This window comes from Pristiophorus japonicus, chromosome 15 (genome assembly GCF_044704955.1).
Source record: "Pristiophorus japonicus isolate sPriJap1 chromosome 15, sPriJap1.hap1, whole genome shotgun sequence".
In the NCBI taxonomy this organism is placed as follows: Eukaryota; Metazoa; Chordata; class Chondrichthyes; family Pristiophoridae; genus Pristiophorus; species Pristiophorus japonicus.
This window is the reverse complement of record NC_091991.1, coordinates 56,122,794-56,144,920: the sequence shown is the minus strand read 5'-3', so window position 1 is coordinate 56,144,920 and position 22,127 is coordinate 56,122,794. Positions and strand designations below refer to the sequence as shown.

General features: G+C 42.4%; 1 protein-coding gene across 1 annotated transcript in view; it reads right to left on the bottom strand.

Annotated features, from left to right (window-relative positions):
* The window catches only part of LOC139280780 (DENN domain-containing protein 2A), a 100,317-nt gene that overhangs the window by 2,740 nt on the left and 75,450 nt on the right, over positions 1–22,127 (bottom strand). The window contains exons 11-19 of the mRNA XM_070900470.1: positions 21,528–21,597; positions 21,330–21,407; positions 19,466–19,606; positions 17,160–17,308; positions 11,113–11,290; positions 8,996–9,037; positions 7,923–8,034; positions 1,204–1,443; positions 181–267 (exon numbers count right to left, since the gene is read on the bottom strand). Coding sequence (XP_070756571.1) covers positions 181–267; positions 1,204–1,443; positions 7,923–8,034; positions 8,996–9,037; positions 11,113–11,290; positions 17,160–17,308; positions 19,466–19,606; positions 21,330–21,407; positions 21,528–21,597 — 1,097 coding nt within the window. The remainder of the gene's footprint in view (positions 1–180; positions 268–1,203; positions 1,444–7,922; positions 8,035–8,995; positions 9,038–11,112; positions 11,291–17,159; positions 17,309–19,465; positions 19,607–21,329; positions 21,408–21,527; positions 21,598–22,127) is intronic.

The window sequence follows — 22,127 nt, the reverse complement described above, 5'->3', positions numbered from 1 at the left end:
TATAACACACAGCAAAACTGCTAGTACGTAGTTGTGCAAGAGATGACAGAGCAAACACTTATAGAGGATAATAGACAGGTGGAAAACAGCAAAGATTTGGAGATCGTAGATTGCTGATACAAAGTCATCTAAGTGCTTTTGATGAAGCCCTAATCCAAGAGCAAATTAAAGATGCATTACCTAGGCCTCTAAGAAATCGGTTCATCCCTCTATGTTCACTCCCAGGGAGAGTTTCAAGGTAGTCCTGTGCTCTAACCTCAAATAATCCTGCAGAAGACAAGAAATAGTTACATATGGACTGAGTGAGTACAAGTGTATTAGAACATAGTCGTTTCAGTTCTGAGATCTAGCTCTAGCTGAGTCAAATGAGATGGAGGCCAGCAGCTATAGACTCTTTGAACAATGCTCTTTGCAGTTTAATTAAAAGGAAACCATCCAGATGAATTGACTCTTGCTCTGTGTCACTGCACACTGCGATATGTGTGCGCACTAGGTCTGTGCTGCAGAGCTGGTCTCCAGTCGTCTTGATTAATCCTTGCCACTGGACCAAGACCTAGCTCTGTCAAGCCCGTGTGGTGGCTGGTGTGCAATGGCCACCACACATTTAAAAAAATCCACGCACAGGCATCGTCCACTCTTTAACATGTGGTTTGGGACTGGGAATATCAGGTCCTTCATCGAAACACCTGTGAACTCATCCCTTTTTCGTGTGGAAGCAAGTCATCCTCGATACGAGGGACCGCCCAAGAGGTTTGTCACTGCATCAAAGCCCCCATGTTCGAGTTAAGCCAACCCGAGGAGATCACTCTTCTAACCAATCCAGGCTACATGGCAAACCGCAGAAAGAGTTGTCTAACCAAGCAAGGAAGGTGGGAGCACGATAGCAAAGGTGCCAAAGGACTGCGCCGGGTGAAAATTTACACAGTGGAGGTGAACCCTTTCACTCACCTCTTTCCAATTATCTCTTGATACTAAATGTCCTGTTCCCAATAACAGAGTAACTGTTTTATTCCAGATACAAGTCTGGATAAATGTTTGATTACATTTTATTAAATGTTTCACAGGGCAAAAAATCATCTGTTATGATCATGTTATTTGTTCCTGCATGTAGCATGATTGACTGACAAAATATGTGACTGAGTTAAACAGTGATGGGAAGAGAGGAGAGGAAGGAAGGGGCGGTATCATGACCCAAATCCTCACCTTTCACCCCAAGCTTCCTCAGCTCTCGATCTTGAATAAATCCCCCAAACATCTGCGTCTCCATGAAAACCTCCAGAAATCGTCGGACACTTTTTGATGTGATGGATTTGCGAAACGGCTCCCACAGGAAAATTCTTTCGTCTTTTTCATTGGATGTCATGTACAAGGAGTAGTGACCAACTATCTCTACAAAGAAACGCACGAAGGTCTCAGACACCACGGTATTAAGGGAGCCAGGATCTAGAAACAGAAATGGGCAGAAAACTTAGTGTACATTTCATTAGGGTGGCTTGGATGAACCCAAAAGGGGGGATAATGTCTCATTTGTATGTGTGTTTAAGTATTATGTAGTAATATATGTTTTCCCATGTTCATTTAATTTGTTCCTCATTTTGCCCTTCAAGGGTATGCTGGTTGTTTCCATCCCTCAAGATCACCCAGAAAGAGTTGAATTCAGAGGGCACTAAACCATCTATGTATGTTCCCCTCCTGTCATAAAAATGTAGGAAATTGGAGGTTGCTGAAAAGGAGTGTCAGCACAGTATCAAGGTTGATGAGGAGAAAAAGCAAGAACACAGAAGCGTTACACTAATATGAAGCAGAGGACAAACAGAATCAGCATAATGTGCATTTGAACTGGTGGGCAGAAGCATATTAATGGTGAGTGCAGTAAGTGAGGGGATGGTTCATCTGGCTCATAACTCAGTACGGAATAATTTATCTAAACATAATCTTATACCAAATTTTAAAGAAGAGGATGACTAAGGACGTTTGAAGTATTAGTATGCAACCATATATGTGATAAAGGAATTTGGGTTGAGACACTTTGTGGTGAAGCACTTACATTTTTGAGCATCAACCCAACAGACAGTAAGGAATATGAGACTGTAATAAGTGCAGTTCTTTTTGAATGTAACAATGCCTGAAGCGCACAGGCAGAAATTTTAAAAGCTCCACATTGTACTTAGAGAATTAGACATAGAGCTGAAGGATATTTGGAAATTGTGGCTAGATGGGGAGAATGTAATAGGTTATAAAAATCAATTGGGGATATTGATGAGGCGATAATATCAGACATTGCTGGTTATGTGGTGACCACAGACGTGGAAAAGATGTCACGGTTCCTACACCAGGTCATGGTGAATGTGAGGCAAAGGGCTTGTGCGGTACAGAGTGTAACTGGATTTAGTGCAGAGCAACTAATACACAAAGGGCAGGATTGATCATAGTCCATTGTTGTAAGGGACCACTTTGGTCAGGGTTTGGTTGGAATATCCTACTTAGACAAGCATGAAAGTAGTAAGGGTTTCAACAATTATGCTATTTGAGGTATAAAAGCAGAAAATGCTGGAAATCTCAGCGGGTCAGGCAACTGGCGAAGTTCTGACAAAGGGTCATCAACCCGAAATGTTAACTCTGTTTCTCTCTCCACTGATGCTGCCTGACCCGGAGATTTCCAGCATTTCTGTTTTTATTCCAGATTCCAGCATCCGCAGTATTTTGCTTTTGTATGCTATTTGAGGTTTTGATGGGTGAATATTTTGCTAGGTGATTTAGATGCCGAAAGCGTTATGGCCAAACTTTTTAGAAAGTAGGAGGCCAGAGCTAGGAAAAGGTGTCCCTCCTTTGCTAGTCCAGCAGTCAGCTGCAGTGGATGCTGACAACATTGTGCAGGGTCAGACGTACCTCTCATCCCATCTGAATAGAGTTAGAGTACCAAGGAAGCTATCTGAGTGGGAAGAGAGACATCTGACAAAATGCAGTATTTTGTCTATGATGTATTTTTGTTCAGGCTTTTAGGGGTTAAAATTAGCTTCATTTAAAGAAATAATGCCATCTTGGAACTGTGCGTTTCATTCTGTCAGTGTGTCTATTCCCAGCAATAAACTAGTTAGGATGATATCAGTTGGCTTTTAGGTGTTAATAATAGTTAATTGCAAAGCCATTGGTTGGACATCACCTGATAGCTGTTAGCTTTGTTCTGCAGATGACCCAATAGGACTAAAAGGAATTTACAATCATCATTAGGACAAAAGAAATACGAGCAGAAATTCTCTATCTAAATGTGTACTTGATTGATAACATTACTTTATTTCCTTTGTTCCTACTTGAACTTCAAAGGGTACCAGAGATATATCTGAAGGATACTCCACCATCCAGGGTCCCAAGCACACCTTCCAGGTGAAACAGCAATTTACTTGTACTTCTTTCATTTAGTATATCCTATTTGATGCTCTCGATGCAGTCTCCTTTACACTGGAGACACCAAATGCAGATTGGACAACCACTTTGTGGAACACCTCCGTTCAGTCCGCAAGCGTGACCCTGAGTTTGCAATCACCTGTCATTTTAATTCTCCAGACCACTCCCACTCTGACCTCGGCCTCCTACACTGTTCCAATGAAGCTCATCATAAGCTGGAAGATCAGCACTTCATCTTTCTATTAGGTGCTTTACAGCTTTCTGGATTCAGAGTTCAACAATTTCAGATCATAACCTCTGTCCCCATTTTTTCGAACGGCAGCTGTTGCTAATGATTCTGATATTCCCATTTACACCTCCTCCAAACCCATCTTTTGTTTCTTTACTTGTCCCATTACCATCTTTTGCCTTGCACCTTCATCCCTTTTGTCATTTAATTTCCTGCCTTCCACCACCCTATCACAGACCTTCCCTTTTGTTCTTTCCTCCCTTCCCCCCTTTCCCTGCCTCTTTATTTGCTTAAAACCTGTTACATCTCCAATCTTTTCTAGTTTTGATGAATGGTCATCGACCTGAAACGTTAACTCGGTTTCTCTCTCCACAGATGTTGAATATTTCCAGTATTTTCTGATTTTATCTCTGAAAGAGTATGCTCCTAGTTTGCCAATTCTTCTGAAGCCATTAAGGAAAAAGGAGAGAGTACTTAGTGGGGAAAGACAAGGGACTTTCTGTAAAGTTATTGTTAAGGAATGCAAGCTCAGGTCCTGTGTTTTTAAAAACATTAGAAGAGTCACAGTTGATTATTATTTTATGCATTTAATGGTTAAATCTCAGCTGGAGTATTGTGTCCAATTCGAGGCATCACACTTTAGAAAGGATACCCAAGACCATGGAGAAGGTGCAGAGGAGATTTACCAGAATGGTACCAGGAATGAGGGAATCCAGGCATGTAGAGAGACACTAGAGAAGCTGGGATTGTTCTCCTTAGAGCAAAGAAGGTTATGGGAAGATTTAATAGAGGTGTTCAAAATTATGAGATGTTTTGATGGGGTAGATTGGGAGAAATAGTTTCCACTGGCAGGGGGTCAGTAATCAGAGGACACAGATTTAAGATAATTTAAAAAGCCGGGGGTGGGGGGGTGACGGGGCAAGGAGAAATAGTTTACTCAGTGAGTTGTTATGCTCTGGAATGCATTTCCTGAAACGGTGGTGGAAGATGATTCAATACTAACTGTCAAAAGGGAATTGGTATATAATTAAAAATGAATCATTTGCAGGGTTTTGGGGAAAGAGCAGGGGTTAGAGACTAATAGGTAGCTTTTTCAGAGTGCCTGCACAGGCATGATGGGCTGAATGGCTTCCTTAGGTTTGCATCCTTGGGTCTTAAGAGAAGTAGCAGCAGGGATTGTGGATGCATTGGTTGTAATTTACCAAAATTCCCTGGATTCTGGGGAGTTCCCGCAGATTGGAAAACTGCAAATGTAACGCCCCTATTTAAAAAAGGAGGCAGACAAAAAGCTGGAAACTATACACCAGTTAGCCTAACATCTGTGGTTGGGAAAATGTTGGAGTCTATTATTAAAGAAGCAGTAGCAGGACATGTGGAAAAGCAAAATTTGGTCAGGCAGAGTCAGCATGGATTTATGAAGGGGAAGTCGTGTTTGACAAATTTGCTGGAGTTCTTTGAGAATGTAACGAACAGGGTGGATAAAGGGGAATCAGTGGATGTGGTGTATTTGGACTTCCAGAAAGCATTTGACAAGGTGCCACATAAAAGGTTACTGCACAAGATAAAAGTTCGCAGGGTTGGGGGTAATATATTAGTATGGATAGAGGATTGGCTAACTAACAGAGAACAGAGAGTTGGGATAAATGGTTCATTCTCAGGTTGGCAATCAGTAACCAGTGGGGTGCCGCAGGGATTAGTGCTGGGACCCCAACTATTTACAATCTATATTAACGACTTGGAAGAAGGGACTGAGTGTAACATTGCTAATGATACAAAGATGAGAGGAAAAGCAATGCGTGAGGAGGACACAGAAAATCTGCAAAAGGACAGACAGGCTAAGTGAGTGGGCAAAAATTTGGCAGATAGAGTATAATGTTGGAAAGTGTGAGTCATGCATTTTGGCAGGAAAAAAATCAAAGAGCAAGTTATTATTTAAATGGAGAAAGATTGCAAAGTGCCACAGTACAGTGGGACCTGGAGGTACTTGTGCATGAAACACAAAAGGATAGTATGCAGGTACAACAAGTGATCAGGAAGGTCAATGGTATCTTGGCCTTTATTGCAAAGGGGATGGAGTATAAAAGCAGGGAAGTCTTACTACAGCTTTATAAGGTATTGGTGAGGCCACACCTGGAATACTGCGTGCAGTTTTCGTTTCTATATTTACGAAAGGATATACTTGCTTTGGAGGCAGTTCACAGAAGTTTCACTAAGTTGATTCCGTTGATGAGGGGGTTGACTTATGAGGAAAGGTTGAGTAGGTTGGGTCTCTACTCATTGGAATTCAGAAGAATGAGAGGTGATCTTATCGAAACGTATAAGATTATGAGGGGGCTTGACAAGGTGGATGCAGAGAGGATGTTTCCACTGATGGGGGAGACTAGAACTAGAGGGCATGATCTTAGAATAAGGGGCCGCCCATTTAAAACAGATGAGGAGAAATTTCTTCTCAGGGGGTTGTAAATCTGTGGAATTCGTTGCCTCAGAGAGCTGTGGAAGCTGGGACATTGAATAAATTTAAGACAGAAATAGAGAGTTTCTTAAACGACAAGGGGATAAGGGGTTATGGGGAGCGGGCGGGGAAGTGGAGCTGAGTCCATGAACAGATCAGCCATGATCTTATTGAATAGCGGAGCAGGTTCGAAGGACCGTATGGCCTACTCCTGTTCCTATTTGTTATGTTCTTATGTTCTGTGCTGTATGATTCTGTGTATTTTCTTTCATTTTCTGTATTGTCTTTACTACTGCCTTTCTGCTATTAATAAACCTGCTCCATAGTTTATAGCACATACTACAATCTGATGGTACCTATCTTACTGCTTTCGAAAATCTAAGATCACAAGAGGGCTGGTGAGACAGTGATGGCTTAGTGGTAGCATTTTCACCTCAGAGTCAGAAGGTTGTGGGTTCAAATCTCACTCCAGAGACTTGAGCATAAAATCTAAGTTGACACTCCAGTACAATACTGAGGGAGTACTGCACTGTCAGAGGTGGCGTCTTTATGATGAGACGTTAAACCCAGGCCCCATCTGCCCCCTCAGGTGGATGTAAAAAGATCATATGCCACTATTTTGAAGAAGAGCAGGGGAGGTATCCTCGGTGTACTGGCCAATATTAATCCCTCAAACATAATTAGAACAGATTATCCATTCATCATCATATTGCTGTTTGTGAGAGCTTGCTATGCGCAAATTAGCTGCCTTGTTTCCTACATTACAACAGTGACTACACTTCAAAAGCACCTCATTGGCTGTAAAGCACTTTGGGGTGTCCGAAGAGCATGAAAGGCGCTTTATAAATGCAAGTCTTTATTTCTCTGACACATCAGTGATAATAGTTTTTGCGCAACCCCTGGACTTGCTACGTCACCACATATTGGGTGTGTAAATGCATACTCTGGTTCATAGGGAGCAAGGATTCATTTACGGGAGTGTCTCTTGGCCCTGAGCACGAGAGAAGTACCCCATTCGCATGTGTACAACACTGCCCTAGAGCAATCAGATCTTGGTCAGAATTAATGATCTTGCTTCCATATTTACCAAAGGATATACTTGCATTGGAGGCAGTTCAGAGAAGGTTCACTAGATTGATTCCGGGGATGAGGGGGTTGACTTATGAGGAAAGGTTGAGTAGGTTGGGCCTCTACTCATTGGAATTCAGAAGAATGAGAGGTGATCTTATCGAAATGTACAAGATTATGAGGGGGCTTGAGAAGGTGGATGCAGAGAGGATGTTTCCACTGATAGGGGAGACTAGAACTAGGGGGCATAATCTTAGAATAAGGGGCCGCCCATTTAAAACTGAGATGAGGAGAAATTTCTTCTCAGAGGGTTGTAAATCTGTGGTATTCGCTGCCTCAGAGAGCTGTGGAAGCTGGGATATTGAATAAGTTTAAGACAGAAATAGACAGTTTCTTAAACGATAAGGGGGATAAGGGGTTATGGGGTGCTGGCAGGGAAGTGGAACTGAATCCATGATCAGATCAGCCATGATCTTATTAAATAGCGGAGCAGGCTCGAGGGGCTGTTTGGCCTACTCCTGCTCCTATTTCTTATGTTCTTATATTCTAACAGAGCCAAGCAGAATCATAGGCCAGGTAGTTTTGGGACTCAACATTGCAATCATCTGATTAGCAGGTTGGTGTCCCATTGCCTGTGCCAGCAGACTGCGTCATTTAATTTCTGTTTATGGTTTTACTGTCCATTCTCACTCATTTTGAGGTGAGCCGCCATTTTGTCGGATGCAAATGCATTAGAAGAGGAGTTGTCTGATTCCCTGCTGCACTTACTACCCAGGAGAGTATCCTCCTCTTCTTGACTGGCCAATTCATTCCGCATCTCTAGGACATGCTCCAGTGCCACCTGCAGTTTACGCGGGAGAATGGAATCTTCATCATCCACCTGGCACAAATAACAGAAACAAGCAGTGAGTGGCCAGCAGAGCAAACAGCTGCACTAGTTACCAGTAAGGGTCTGTGGCAGTGACCCCTGAGACTACAGCAATGACACCCGACGTGTGTTGTCTGTAATGGATCTGTGCAGTACTTGGGGAGTGCTGCATTGTCGGAGGTGCTGTCTTTCAGGTGAGGCATCAAACCAAGTTTGCTTATAAGTGAACATTAAAAAAATCCTACGACACTATTCAAAGGTGTGTTGGGGAGTTTTCCCAGTGCCTTGGCCAATATTTATCTCTCAACCAACATCATCAAAAAACAGATTAACTAATCATTCCTATCTTTGCTTTTTAAGGGACCTTGCTATATGTGCAAATGGGCTGCTGCATTTGCCAACAAAATACCGGTGACTACACTTCAAATATACTTCATTGGTTCTATAGTGCTTTGGGATGTCCTGAAGACAAGTAAGGCGCTATATAAATACAAGTTCTTTCTTGCTTGTGGCAGAGACATCGGCGTTGCTAGTACCGAGACGGTCAATGACATTGGGGTCAGAGGCACTAATCTATGCCACCACTCTATGGAGTAGCTTTTGACTTTGTACGCTAGTGTAAAGAGTAATAGCGAATCGGTAGCCCGTTTTACATCACTCCCGATTTTTATTTCCATTGACATTAATGCCAATTTACTATCACCCATTTTGCACTATTGCACAAAGTCAAAATCTACCCTTATATCTCAATATTGAGGGAAATGGGAAGAAGAGAGTTAGATGAACGCTTCATCCCTTTCCTGTGAGTTTCTCACTCACCCTCCGTTGTGGGAGTGTGGACAGCTTTTTCTAACATGTCACATGGTATTTCTAATAATCTAATAAATGGAACTATTTGCAATCAGTGTCATGGTTAATAAGCCTCATGCCATTACAGCTCTGTGCTTCAGCCTGAATCAGATGTGGTACTCACCTGTCTGAGAAACTTATTTGCCCCAAGGTTAACCACCAGCACCTGCAATAAGAAAAAAAGTGGCAGCGTCACTCCTTGACTCACCTCAGACACAATTTCTCTTTCACTGGTCAACAAAAATAACATTGTCTAAAATGTCCGAGAAAAACACCAGCTTACATAATATCTTAAGGAGTGAGAGGTCGATTCATTTTTCTGCATGTCACAGCCTATACGCGACCAACATCCCCAACCCTCCTGGGCGGAGAATACTGCTGTTTCTAAAGTTCACTACCAGCTTCCCCAAATCTCTCATTGTTTGCTGTATGAGGTATTTTTTATGTTTTTAAATGGATTTGAAATCTTTAGTTTACATCACTAGTGAAGTTGGGAGCTGTCTAACTGTTGGTGGGAATGGGTGTTACAATCAGCCTGTTATAGCAATTCTGGGATGAGTTTACATCCATCCCATAATGTGTGGCTGAAAGGCAAAGATTACATTAGTAAATTTCCCTCCTTTAGCTCGGTGGAAGGCTCAGTGGCTAAAAGCACTGCCCCATTAGACGCAGAGAAAAACTGCCTCAACAATGGCTCATCAGCACTTCCAAATAGGTCAGCACAGGTCAGATGCAAAGTAAGGCTCCCTTTCCATTGCATGAGCCATGTAATTAGAAGGATTGGATTTGATATGCTGAATTGTCTTGACTTCCATACATATTCAACATTATAACTTCAACCTCAAGAGTGCTCCTTGCAGCGTGGGATGGATTCATAAACAGGTTCCAGAGGTGAAAAGATAGTGTGCTAACCTCACAGTGCATGGTTAATTAAAAATCTTCAGCATCCCAAATCTTTATTACATGAAACATTCTGTGCTCCCAAGCAGTCTAGAGACCCAGGGATTCACAAGATAATTACAGATGAGAGAAGCCATTCTGCCCTTCTTTGATCATCCATCTAGACATAACCTAAAGTCCCCCTATTGTAATATAAAATTGGTCCTTAATTGATTCCAGGGTTTTTGTCTACACTACAGTATCTGGAATTTCATTCATGTGTGAACAAGAACTTCCTGATATGGGTCCTAAATTCATCTTTTAATAGTTTGAACCGGTGTCTCCTTGTCCTTTTCAAGCAATTTACTTCAAATTACATTTTCATGTTAGATGTACGAGATAATGGTGTAGAAAAATTTAAGATCGACACCTCCTGGACATTTCCTTTCAAGGCTGGAAATTCATTCTTCAGCTGCCATGGTTAGCACCCCGGAGGGGCAGCAATGGTGGCGGTAAGCACTTCCTGGTGGGCCGCCAGCTGCCAGCACCCCACTGGGACATTTGGTGCCGGTTCCGCAGGGGCGTGGAGCATTACCACCCGGAAGAGACGAGCCGGTGTGCCAAGCCCCTGGTTGCGACACCGGCTCAATATCTGTTTCGCGCCCTAGTGGGAACGCCTGTGGAAACTGGTGTTCCAAACTGTAGCGGCCACAGTGAGGTACGTAATGTCGACCTGAGGCATGTGTGATTGGTTTTTATTGCAATTTATGTTGTGGTGGCATGAGTATGGTATTGGGAATGTTTTTGGTGTTCTTTTCCAGTTGCTCAGCCTCCCTTAGCACTCCGCTCCAAACTCAGGGACCAGCTGAAGAAGTTTGTGGCGGCAGATGCAATCCATTTGCCGGCACAAAATTTACCGGTCCGCCTGGATTGACGCTGTAACAGAGACGCGACTGAATTTCCACCCCCAAGTTTCGCCAATCTTTCCTCTTAACGCATACCTCTGACAGTAGCGATCAGCCCCATGACTCTGCACTGCCTCCAATGATTGAATATCTCCTGGTCTCAGTGATCAGAACTGGACACAGTACTCAAGGTGTGGTCTGACCAGAGCAATATATAGTTTGATCATGGCTTCTTCTGCCTTGTTTTCCACTGTTTTGGCTATGTAATTCAACATTCTACTTGCTTTGTCTATTGCTATTGTGTATTGGTTGGACAGGTCGAGCGTGAGTTAACTAAAACTCTTGGGTCTCTTTCTACTTCGTCCTTAGTTATTTCAACAGCATTCCTTGAGTACACATATAGCCCATTTTTCGTTCCTATGCGCCTTCAATCTCGAAGTGTAACACTACTTCTTACCTCTTCGAGTGGTAGATCTTTCAGCTTGGACAAGGAGCTGGAGAGAAGTCCTATCAAAAATGGAGTGGGCGAGCAGGCTATGTCAATCATGGATGGAGGTAGTACTGGGATGTAGGTGTGCTGCCAGGCAAAAGGATACAGAAGTGCCATCACCGCATGGCAGCATTTGGATAGGGTACTGCAAGAGGGAGAACAAAACACCAGTTTAAAAACTCTGCATTCAATGATACTACGCCTCCAAGGTAACTGGCTCTTAACACAATTGTATCTTCAATCTTAATAAACACAAAACCAGCATTCCAGAAAAAAAATACCCTCGTTTCAGTATTGTGGTCTGTGTAATGTGATGAAAATTACAAAGTTTAACTTTATTCTGAATTTAGTATCCACTTATATTCATGATAATGAATTTCTCAGGCAATAACCTGGTAATGCTGTAGGTTTAAGCTATAAAACCAATATTACTGAGAAACTAATAACTGCAAGGCAATTGTTTAACCCAATTGACTCTAATTACAATCTCCAACATGAGTAGAAACATACAGATCCTTGCAATGACTTAGTCTTTCACCTCTGCGTTCAAATCCAGCCTGGACAGAGGAGATGAAAGCCCTATATCTGCTGATTGTAACAATACAATGTGAGTGAGTTTGTATCGTCTCAACCCAGTTCCCAGTGGATATGGGCCCCTAATTTGGCACTAGTTGACAAAAAATTAGCTACCGCACTCAGAGGCCACAGGCTGGCTAGTGTGGAAAAGTTAAAAATCTCCCACTGGTGCAATAAGGATGACTTTCTTGGTTGTGTTTGAGGGACATTGTTCGGGAAAAGTAGAGCAAGATTTACTTGCATTTAACCATGTTTATAAGTGCTCGATGCACACACTGTCTGAATAAAATGGAACGTGTCCCATTCCCTAGCATCCATCAACTTAAAGAAATTCTGCACAGAAATTCGTACAAAAGGCTTTAAAAGAGAAAATTTGCTGACATATGCAATAAATCAGTATTTAAGTCACAATAAATTCAAGGTTCAGATTTTTGTAATCTGGGAGCAAGATTTAATGATGTTTTACAGTGAGATACTGGAAAAATCAAAGGAATAATGTTTTTAAGCCAGTATCATGTTTTGAATAGTTGGTATATATTATAAATATATGTCGCAGTAAATACAATATGGTAATTTCCCACTTTGCTCTCACTATTTATGTTAAACCTCTGTCCTGTAATTAACTAGGAGATAGTACATTGTGGTCTAATGTGGAGCCAGTGTCCTCTGACTCATAGCAAATCACTGATCTTGGAGATAATTGCTTGCTGTTATTTTCCCTTTTACTCTTTTCACTGAAATGCGTCATTAGAAGTGGGCAAGGTTCCCGGTGGAAGGCTGAGTTGTGTTTGTAGCGGAGTTAAATGCAGTGTTTATGTGACAGTGCATCAGGATGATGGACAGCAAAAATATTGGAACAGCTGCTTCACATTAGATTCTGGAACATCAAAATTTGCAAAGAGTGAACTGGATTTGGCAGAACAAAACTTCCTTGCCCCTCAGTGAGCTCATCAGCCTGCCTCTTACACAGGAATTTACACTAAAAGGTATAGGGCATAAATCAGCTCTGCTTAAAGTAGTCCTGCCCCTCCCTCACAATCTATAGGTAATATTTGGGAAGGTGGGAGGGAGATCCCCGACATATGAATCTATTGAATGTTGAATCTGTGACGAGTTATGATTTCTATGTTTTTGCTGGCTGTGTATGCAGTGGCAGTTGATCACAGATAATGCAACCATGATGCGATAACCACTCCCCTTGTTTAGTCATCAGCTATTCTGGTCTGCACATATTATGTATTTTTCTTTTCCAAATTATTTTTCCTCCTTGTATTAGCTGCAAGCGTTCGGTTCCCAACTTTGTATTTTTGACTATTGTGAGATCCCCTTCTCCTTCCATTTGCCCCCTCTTGGTGCCACATCCCACTCCCTGGATGAGAACAGTCTGGTGGCTGACCCTTTTCCAGCCATCTGCCTCTAGAAACTGCAATGAGACAGAGTGGGGATCACACAGCAGGACATGTACATTGACTTGTTGATTTTGTTCCCCCTCCTCATGTGTGGGAGCACCACATTTCAGCATAAAATATTTACACACTCGTGTCCCGCCATCTTGTGATGAAGCTCCAGCAGCTGGCACCACTGTGGGTAGCGAACAAAAACATCAGCTCGCGACAACTTCAGCAATGCACTGGATTCTGAATGCAACCGATCCGCCCAAACCCCATCTCATAAGAAACCCAGATGTCCAAGTACAAAAGTAAATATCAGTACAACTGTCAGAAAAGACTCAACAGGCTGGGGCTCTTTTCACTAGAAAAGAGAAAAGACAGAGGGGTGACCTAATAGAGGTCTTTGAAATTATGAAGGGGTTTGAAAGGGTAGATGTAGAGAAGATATTTCCATTTGTGGGAGACCAAAACTAGGGGCCATAATTATAAGATAGTCACCAAAAATTCCAGAGAAACTTCTTTACCCAAAGAGTGGTGAGAATGTGGATCTCGCTACCACAAGGAGTAGTTGAGGCAAAGAGCATAGATTTTGGGAAGCTAGTGAAGTACTTGAGGGAGAAAGAAGTAAAAAGATATGTTGATAGGGTGAGATTAAGTAATGTGGGAGGAGGCTTGTGTGGAGCATAAACACCTGTATAGACCTGTTGGGCTGAATGGTCTAACACTGTGCTGTAAAGTCCATGAGCCCAAAATTGGAGGCCTTGCCACCTCTGCCGCTGAGTTTTTTAGCCACTCTCCCCTCGGTGACAGATTCCTTTAGGTCTGCATCCAGCGGGAGGGGAGTACCACCGGGAACCGCCCACTGACGGCCTCTGGCAGCAAAGTCGCGTAAGTGACCTCCCGCCCGCCGAGCTGGCATATTGGTGCGGGCGGCAGTCAGCAGCAGGGGGAGGACCACTGTGTGGAGGCAGGTCTAACCGTGACAGTAAGTAAGAAAACCTGCAAAAAAAGGTTAGTGAACATTTTTTTATTTTATTTCTTTCAGGGTTTTACCTGTATGGGGTTCCCTGAAGGTGTTATGGTGTTTTTCTTTATTGTGAATATTTTTATTTTTCAGTGCTCCCCCTCCCTAGGCCCGACTTAATCCTCGGCAGCACTTTGGTGAGGATCGCATTTGCCGCCAAGATTGACGGGATAAGCCGTTATTTGGCCGCTGGGCGGTACTGCCATCTCTTTTAGAGGGATCTTCCTGGCAAAGTAACGCCCGGTCTGTTGCCGGCCATCGGCTGTGGTTTGGGCAGCACTTGGCTTCCACCAAGTTCGAGCCCTAAATTTCTGTCATTTATTTTATTCTAAGAATGTGATTCGATTTCCACACGTCATTCCATTCTCTGCATTTTTTGCATTCTAGTTTCCAACATTCATTCTCTTTAGAAATGCAGAAGATCATTTCTGCAGATGTTGCAGGGAGGAATGCACACTATCAAATTTGAAAGAAAATCCCCCAATCACCATTGGTTTAAGTGCATCACTTTGGATATCTGAACCTCAAACCAGTTCTCCACAGCCTGCACTTAACTCCAGAGTAGATGACTGGAGAGATCGTCTGCTAGTCAGTGTACTCACTGATCAGTGTGCATCAGGATAAAGGCAACAAAAGTTTGATATATGCTCTGCGCGAAGTCAGCTGTTCTCAGATGGGGAGACTGCTACGGGCGCATGTATAATTCATCCAATTAAAAATCAATTGTGATAAGCTCTTGGGACGTAGATTTGTGCATGTTAACATGCTAATTCAACTGGAACTCTTTTGAGTTGAGTATGTTTGAGCATGCAACTTTAAATTTTGAAGCAGTATTATAAATCTGAAGAGCACTCAATGGGACACAAACCCTCTCTGCCTCCTTGCGGGCTTTACTGTTACTTCATCAAGTTCATTGTAGTTTTTCAGTCGGGCCGTATTTGGGGGGAAAGCGCTATATTTTCCACCATTCGTTGCCTATATCCTAAATGTGATTTCCAGAAAAAAAGAGCTCAGTACTAGTAATGTCTCATTTTCAAAGGACAATCTACTGAAGTGAAATAACAGATAGGAAAGATGAATTATTAGTTGCAAGCCCTCTCTTTTACTGTCACTGCTTCAAAAGAAAATTCCAAATAGAAGAGAGTGTGGCAGCAGTGTGTTTGTTTCTCTCAGTATTGTACACTTTCTAGCTTAGTGTTTGTATCTTAAAAGCACTGAAGCTGCTGGACACCCTTTGTATCTGTGTCTGCACCATCACCAACACTTATGCTAATCCAACCGGCTGGCAATACGCCTTTAACTCGATTTTTTTCCCTTAAGACTTAAATGTTTAAAAAAAACTTCAGACTGCTCTTCAAGCGTTGAGTTGCATTCCACAGGTGAAGACGTTCTAACAGTAATTGGCATCTGACTGACCTCCGTTATCGTGCCATAGACGGCATCTTGTAGAAAAGATTTCTAATGTTAGTTTCAGATCTCACAGGCTGCAGCCAGACTTTTTTAGCATCACCCCTTATAGAGTAAAACGAAACGCATTTGAAATGAACCCAACTGGACACCAAGTTCTCGCTGGAGCCCTGATGAGGTTTCCATAGCGATGCGAAAAAAAACAGATATAACAGCATTCCTTCCAGACTCTCTAAGAACTAACTTGAGGCTGGAATGTCTGACACATCAATGATTGTCACACAAAACAATATAACAAAAGCACCAGATTTTAAAGGATCTAGAGCTTAAAAGGAGCTAGTAATACATTATTTTTTAATTGCACATTTTATTCATATTTATATTTTTCCTACTTCTGTAAAACCTCATTTCTGAAAATTTCCATTAATTACTGGCTGGGGGCTTGAACTATTTGGTGAAAAAAACAACTCAATTCCCCGTCATCTTGGAACATAATTCTCCCTCTCTTCCAGAGAGATTCTGGAATCTGAAACTTTGTGTCAGTGTTAATTCATATAACAAGCATAAATAAGGGCACTGTAAAACCATGGGCAAGGAATGGGTGTGATGGAAGGGCCCATTACACCCACCAACAAAGTGCACTGCACCAAACTATTCAAAAATTCATTTACATACAACGGAGATGGAAACACTTGCTGGAAGGAATGGTAAAACAGCAACAAAACATGGACACACAACTCCTTTTCAGGTCCTCCAAGGTGAAACTAAACTCATCTCGTTTTATTCTACCTGGCACTTACAAAGATCAAACTGTTCATTGGAAATCAGTGATTGTTAAATCTCATTGCATTATTGCCAACCTGGAGTTGGGAGACAGGTCGGTGGTGGTCCTGGATGCAATATTCTCCCTAAACATTTTCTGCCAGCAATGCGCATGGTTGATGGAAGCTGACTTTCGAGCTGATTGAATTAGCCCATACTTTTTTTCCATCCCTGGAAAGCAATCGTTCACAAATACCCCCAACCTAGTGGCTTCCAACTCAGTTGAACAAATTTATTGTGAGTGATTGGCAGATTGGAGTGGTCATTAAAGTAGGGATGCGTTTATTTGTACTACAGATTGCCACTCCAGGGAGACAGCGAGTAGGTTTTCCCATGAAGCTTTGGAGGTATTGGTTTTAGCGGTGGAGAGAAGGCGGGAAGTCCTGTATCCATATCTGGTTTGCTTCCCCATAGATCAGTGGCCATGCAGAGGTAATGTCCAACACTTGTGGCATGTTAATAATGCACAGGACAGTCCCTCAGGATAGCTGCAAATGCAAGGCCTCCCACAAGCCTCCTCTGATTCCTGCAGTTACTATATACACAAGATAACTAATATTCAATGTATACACGTGTTCTGTATAGATTACAGATATCCATTGTCCTTTATATTTTAGGTAGTATACGTTACAGGTAGATTCTGTGATTAACCAGCAGGAGGTGTGATTTAGGAATATTATTAGGGTGAGGGGACAGCCACTGTTGACTGGTCACAGAATCTCTAGTTGTTCTTAGTTGGCTTTATTTTTGTCTACTTGATTTCATTGTAAACGGCAGCAATGACCATTAGTCACCTGAGTTTATCTGCTGTGAAAATCACCCTCCTCTCCAGTAGAAGAGAAGCAAAGACTTTAATCAGCTGGCGGACGCTCAGCGACGAAAAGAGACACTCAAAGTCCACGTGCTCCAGACGTGAGTCCAGGGGCCTACACAACTGGATCACCTGCAGAAGAGAGCACCTGTCAAATCACTACATCAGAAGCAAAGATGCCATCAACTATAATAGACATTTTTTTGGCCGGTTCAGTTCATGCAACAGCCAGGAATAACCTTGCTCCAAATCTCTATTCAGAAAGCTGCCATGCTTTCCGACCGGGGATAGGAACCACTGTCACCGATATTATAGCTACACAGCTCAAACAGTTTTTGAAAGTGGCTTTTGTACTTTGACAACATCATTATTTAAACAATTAATAATTTCTTGCCAGTGGATGCAATTAGCAAAGCAGCATTACTATGTTACCCATTTACTTCATTGCATGCATCTCTAGATACAGAACATGTCACCATGACAACACCTCTCATGTTCTCAAATCCTCACACATGACTTCAAAGCAGAAGATTAGTATACTTCTGGGTCATGCGTTGCACAGAAAAAATATCTTAATGTTACTCAGATATTCAGAAAGTTCTGTTGTGTTGTCCTACAGTGAGCCCCATAGGGAATGTATGGACACAGGGATGATGGCGTCTCCTATCAAGACGGCAGATGAGTCTCAGTGGTTGTGGGCGCACTGATAGGAGAAAGGCCCAATCCGAGATGCACATGTAACCATATATAGTGCATTGGAAGCCAAATGAGGTGGGCAGATGAGTTGCCTTGCATGCCAGGCATTTGACAGCCAGATCTCACAGCCTGATTGTTATTCAAACTGACCTGGCAGACATGATGCAGGGATAGAAAAGGATTAAAATGTCATCACTTCATGAATATGGCTGTTGGAAACCTACTCAGCTTAACTTTATACCCAACAGAAACTGACAGCTTTTGTTTTATTATTGAGGAACTTAAATGAAGGCACAAGCCCTTAGAGCAGATCACCACTGAGGCTAAAAAGAATAAGGGAGAAGATGAGGCAAATCCAGAAGTAATACTTAATGTCAACTTGGGTTTTAAAAACCTACAGAAGGGAAAGGAAGACAGGGAGCCAAGGAATTCTACAGTTTTGAGGTCTGAAGAAAGAATGAGTTTGAGTAGGATAGTATAATGAATCTTCATATCAACACAGTGAGGATGTAGGGAAGAGAAAGACCGCAGGACAGCACTTTTGAAACTTAGGATAAACAAATGAAGAAAGTTCAGATGAGCACTGACCAGACCATAATACTATTGATGGTAGACAAGAAAGTCTGGCAAGAGTGCAAGAGAGAAATTGTAGATCAGATAACAGGTGTTTTCTTGTATTCTCCCCAGGAGTCCATGGAGATGGTCTATTGGGGCTTGGGCAAACTTTGCTTTGTACAGAGTTAAGAGTTGTTGAGGAGCAAAAAGTGCTTTGCACAAAAGATCAAACAGTTTATTAGAAGCATCTTTTAGTAATAGAGATGTAAACGTTCCATTTGAAATCAGAGGAGGCAATGAGGCGTAGAACATCAATAGATGAGAAAGGACAGAGGATGCAGGCACCAAAGTGAAGGGGTGGTAGCTGCAGAATGGAGTCTGAGTAACTCAGCTCATTAGTAGAAGAGTAACTTGGTGAGTGGAATGTTCCAGCCCGGAGACAACGTGTAAACCAATAATATTTTGTTGTGGACTTAATGGGTTACCGGAGGTACAGTTTCTACAGACTCAGGAGATGGTCTCAGCAGGCAGTGATATGCTGAGAATGTGTACTCTAAACCATTTGTTTTTGTTTTTTGAGAGAACTTTTAATGGGTTTCAAACTTGAAAGAAATAAAAATCAATTCAGAAAAATATTGAAATGTTCTTCTGTACTCACGAGGAAATGTAGGAAATTTCTTGCACGTGATCCTGTACATGATGTTTGTAGTCTACATTTCAATAAGAAATTTGAAGAAAGCACAGAGGGATGTGCTTATAGTAAAAATGGAACATCATGGGGTGAAATTGGAAATTGGTGAAGGTGCAAAACAGGTGGTATCTCATTGGTTGCCCGTTATACCCCCGCCCAATATTCCATTGCATTGACTTCAATGGAACTGAACATCGGGCGTGTTGTATAACAGGTGGCAATTTCACCTCTTCCCCCCCGCCCCCCACCCTCACCCCACCACCTCTGTATTTTTAAATATTTTCTTGTGTGAGATAAGAAAACACAAACATCGGGAAGTTGGAGAAAGAGAAGAGAGTTTCCCTTACCTCATTCCCTGATCCTGGCAGGAAGTTTCTAACAGTGATGGTGCGGCCTAGAGCAGGGAATGGAGCTTCCATGATGCTTCTCATGAATGGCTGAACAAGGGCAGGGGAAATCACTCGCCGCTTCTCCACCTCATCCAAGATCTGCAGCGCGGCAACAAACAAAAACAGATTAGTCTTCTGTCTCATTGGGGAGAAACAAAGCGAGACTGGACTGAACAAGCATGGGCATAAATTAGGAAGAGGCACAACAGGTTGTAACATTCTGTCAAACAATCCATGGTTGTAGCACCTCTTAAATTTATCGCTTTGAAATCCAGGGCCTCGCAGATAAGGGCATTTAATATTTCTGCTCTAAAATTTAGTTTCTGGTGAAAATGAGTGATGTAAACACACTGCTGCAAATGACAGACTGGTACAGATAGTTTGAGTTACTCAAGACAGCTGTAAAAGACTGCAAACAATTACATTGTAACAGACTGCATCGTGACTGCAAAAAGAAGCTAACTCAACTGCTACTGAGTTGCCATTCAGATTTGTATGGCGACGAGGATTGAGCTGGGTGGACGGAGCCACAAGGGCTTAAATTGCATCAGGCAGTGACAGATTGGGTTGAGTGTTACCAATTGGATTGGCTATCCAGTCGATGTTGGGTAGGTAGTATGGGTGGTGTTGCAGTGACCAACGGATAGTTAGAATTAATCAAAATGGGCACTGGCTGTTAGGCTGAAGCGAGTACATGTTCTTGCATTGTTACCCCCTTTCACCTTGGGAAATACACATCAAAGACAGGTAGGGAGGCTTCTGATTAATACATAAACAGAATGAACACACAGACCTTGCTGTCTGCAGTGTTATGAAGCACTACAAGAGGGACTCGCTGTATCTGCTCCACCACAAAAGGATGTTAGAGGGTAGCCCAGCAAATAACTTTATAGACAACCTAGATAAATTATCTTGGATTGAAGTTGAGATAAGTACTTAGAATTCCTCAAGTCCTTTTTAAGCATTAGTGTGAGAAAGATCATCACAAATCCTTCCACTAAGTTTCTGATAGAACTCCGTTGCGCTCATTTTCAGATGAGTGAGGAGCTGAATACCCAGGCACAAAGTCCAACAGTGTGGAAAGTTGACAAGATGTTGATTCAGTTCCTCAATCTATAGGGCTCAGTAATTTCACCTAGTCAGTTCCTGACTAACATCAAGTAATTAGGAAGGCAAATGGAATGTTGGCCTTTATTGCAAGGGGGATGGAGTATAAAAGTAGGGAAGTCCTGCTACAACTGTACAGGGCATTGATAAGACCACACCTGGAGTACTGCGTACAGTTTTGGTATCCTTATTTAAGGAAGTATATAGTTGCACTGGAGGCAGTTCAGAGAAGGTTCACGAGGTTGATTCCTGAGATGAAGGGGTTGTCATATGAAGAAAGGTTGAGCCTATACTCATTGGAGTTTAGAAGACTTAAAGGTGATCTTATTGAAACGTATACGATTCTGAGGGGGCTTGACAGGGTAGATAGAGAATGTTTTCCCTCGTGGAGGAATCTAGTACTAGGGGGCATAGTTTCAGAATAAGGGGTCGCCCATTTAAAACGGAAATGAGGAGGAATTTCTTCTCTGAGGGTCGTGAATCTTTGGAATTCTCTGCCCCAGAGAGCTGTGGAGGCTGGGTCATTGAATTTATTTAAGGTGGAGATGGACAGATTTTTGAAAGATAAGGAGTTGAGGGTTATGGAGAGCGGGCAGGGAAGTGGAGTTGAGACCAGGATCAGATCAGCCATGATAATGAATGGCGGAGCAGGCTCGAGGGGCCAAATGGCCTACTCCTGCTCCTATTTCTTATGTTATCAGATCTGTAAGTGTACCTTGGAGAAGAGGTTGAAACAGCCCAGCCGGCTGACGATACAGTAAACCTCAGGCAGGTGCTTCCCCTTCCCAGTGGGCTAAAAGGAAGAAGAGATGACATATCATGTCATGTCATAACTGTGTCTCATGTCTTTACAGAGGGTACTGGATTTAAAATCATCTTAATTTTTAATAAGATTTTTAAAGGGTAGTCCTACCAGTAGACGCCGGCAATACCCGAATCGTCTGCTCCCGTCTTCTCCGGTCAGGACAAAAGAAAAGGTTTCACTGTTACAGTGGATAACAAGGAAGATTTGTTAGAATATTCTGAGCAATTAAAAACCATAGCCTTGGGGAAATCTCATGCAAGGTGAATAGGGATGGGGAGCTTTACAACAAAGTACTGCAACTGGTGTCAAGGATCACTGAGACTTTAATGGACTCCCAATATATATGGCATCCAGATGGAAATGGAACAACCAACACAATGTGGATATGTACAGAAAGGAAAAGACTCCACTGGCCTGCACAGTCACACACACACACACACATGCAGTGGTTTTCAATATAACACATATTGTTCAAGGCTTCATTTCCAGTAGAGAAATCAGGCAAAATGCCTCACTAAACACACTCTGTGCCGCCACATAACCCTCACTATAAGATATCCTTACTGCAGCATGCTCACTTTAAGACACCTTTACTGTAACATGATCTATAACACACCCCACACCATAAAAATACATGTACCCTGCTCTCCCATCCCTTACTGTAACTCTTAATATTTTACACAGATAAAAATAAACAAACATTTACTC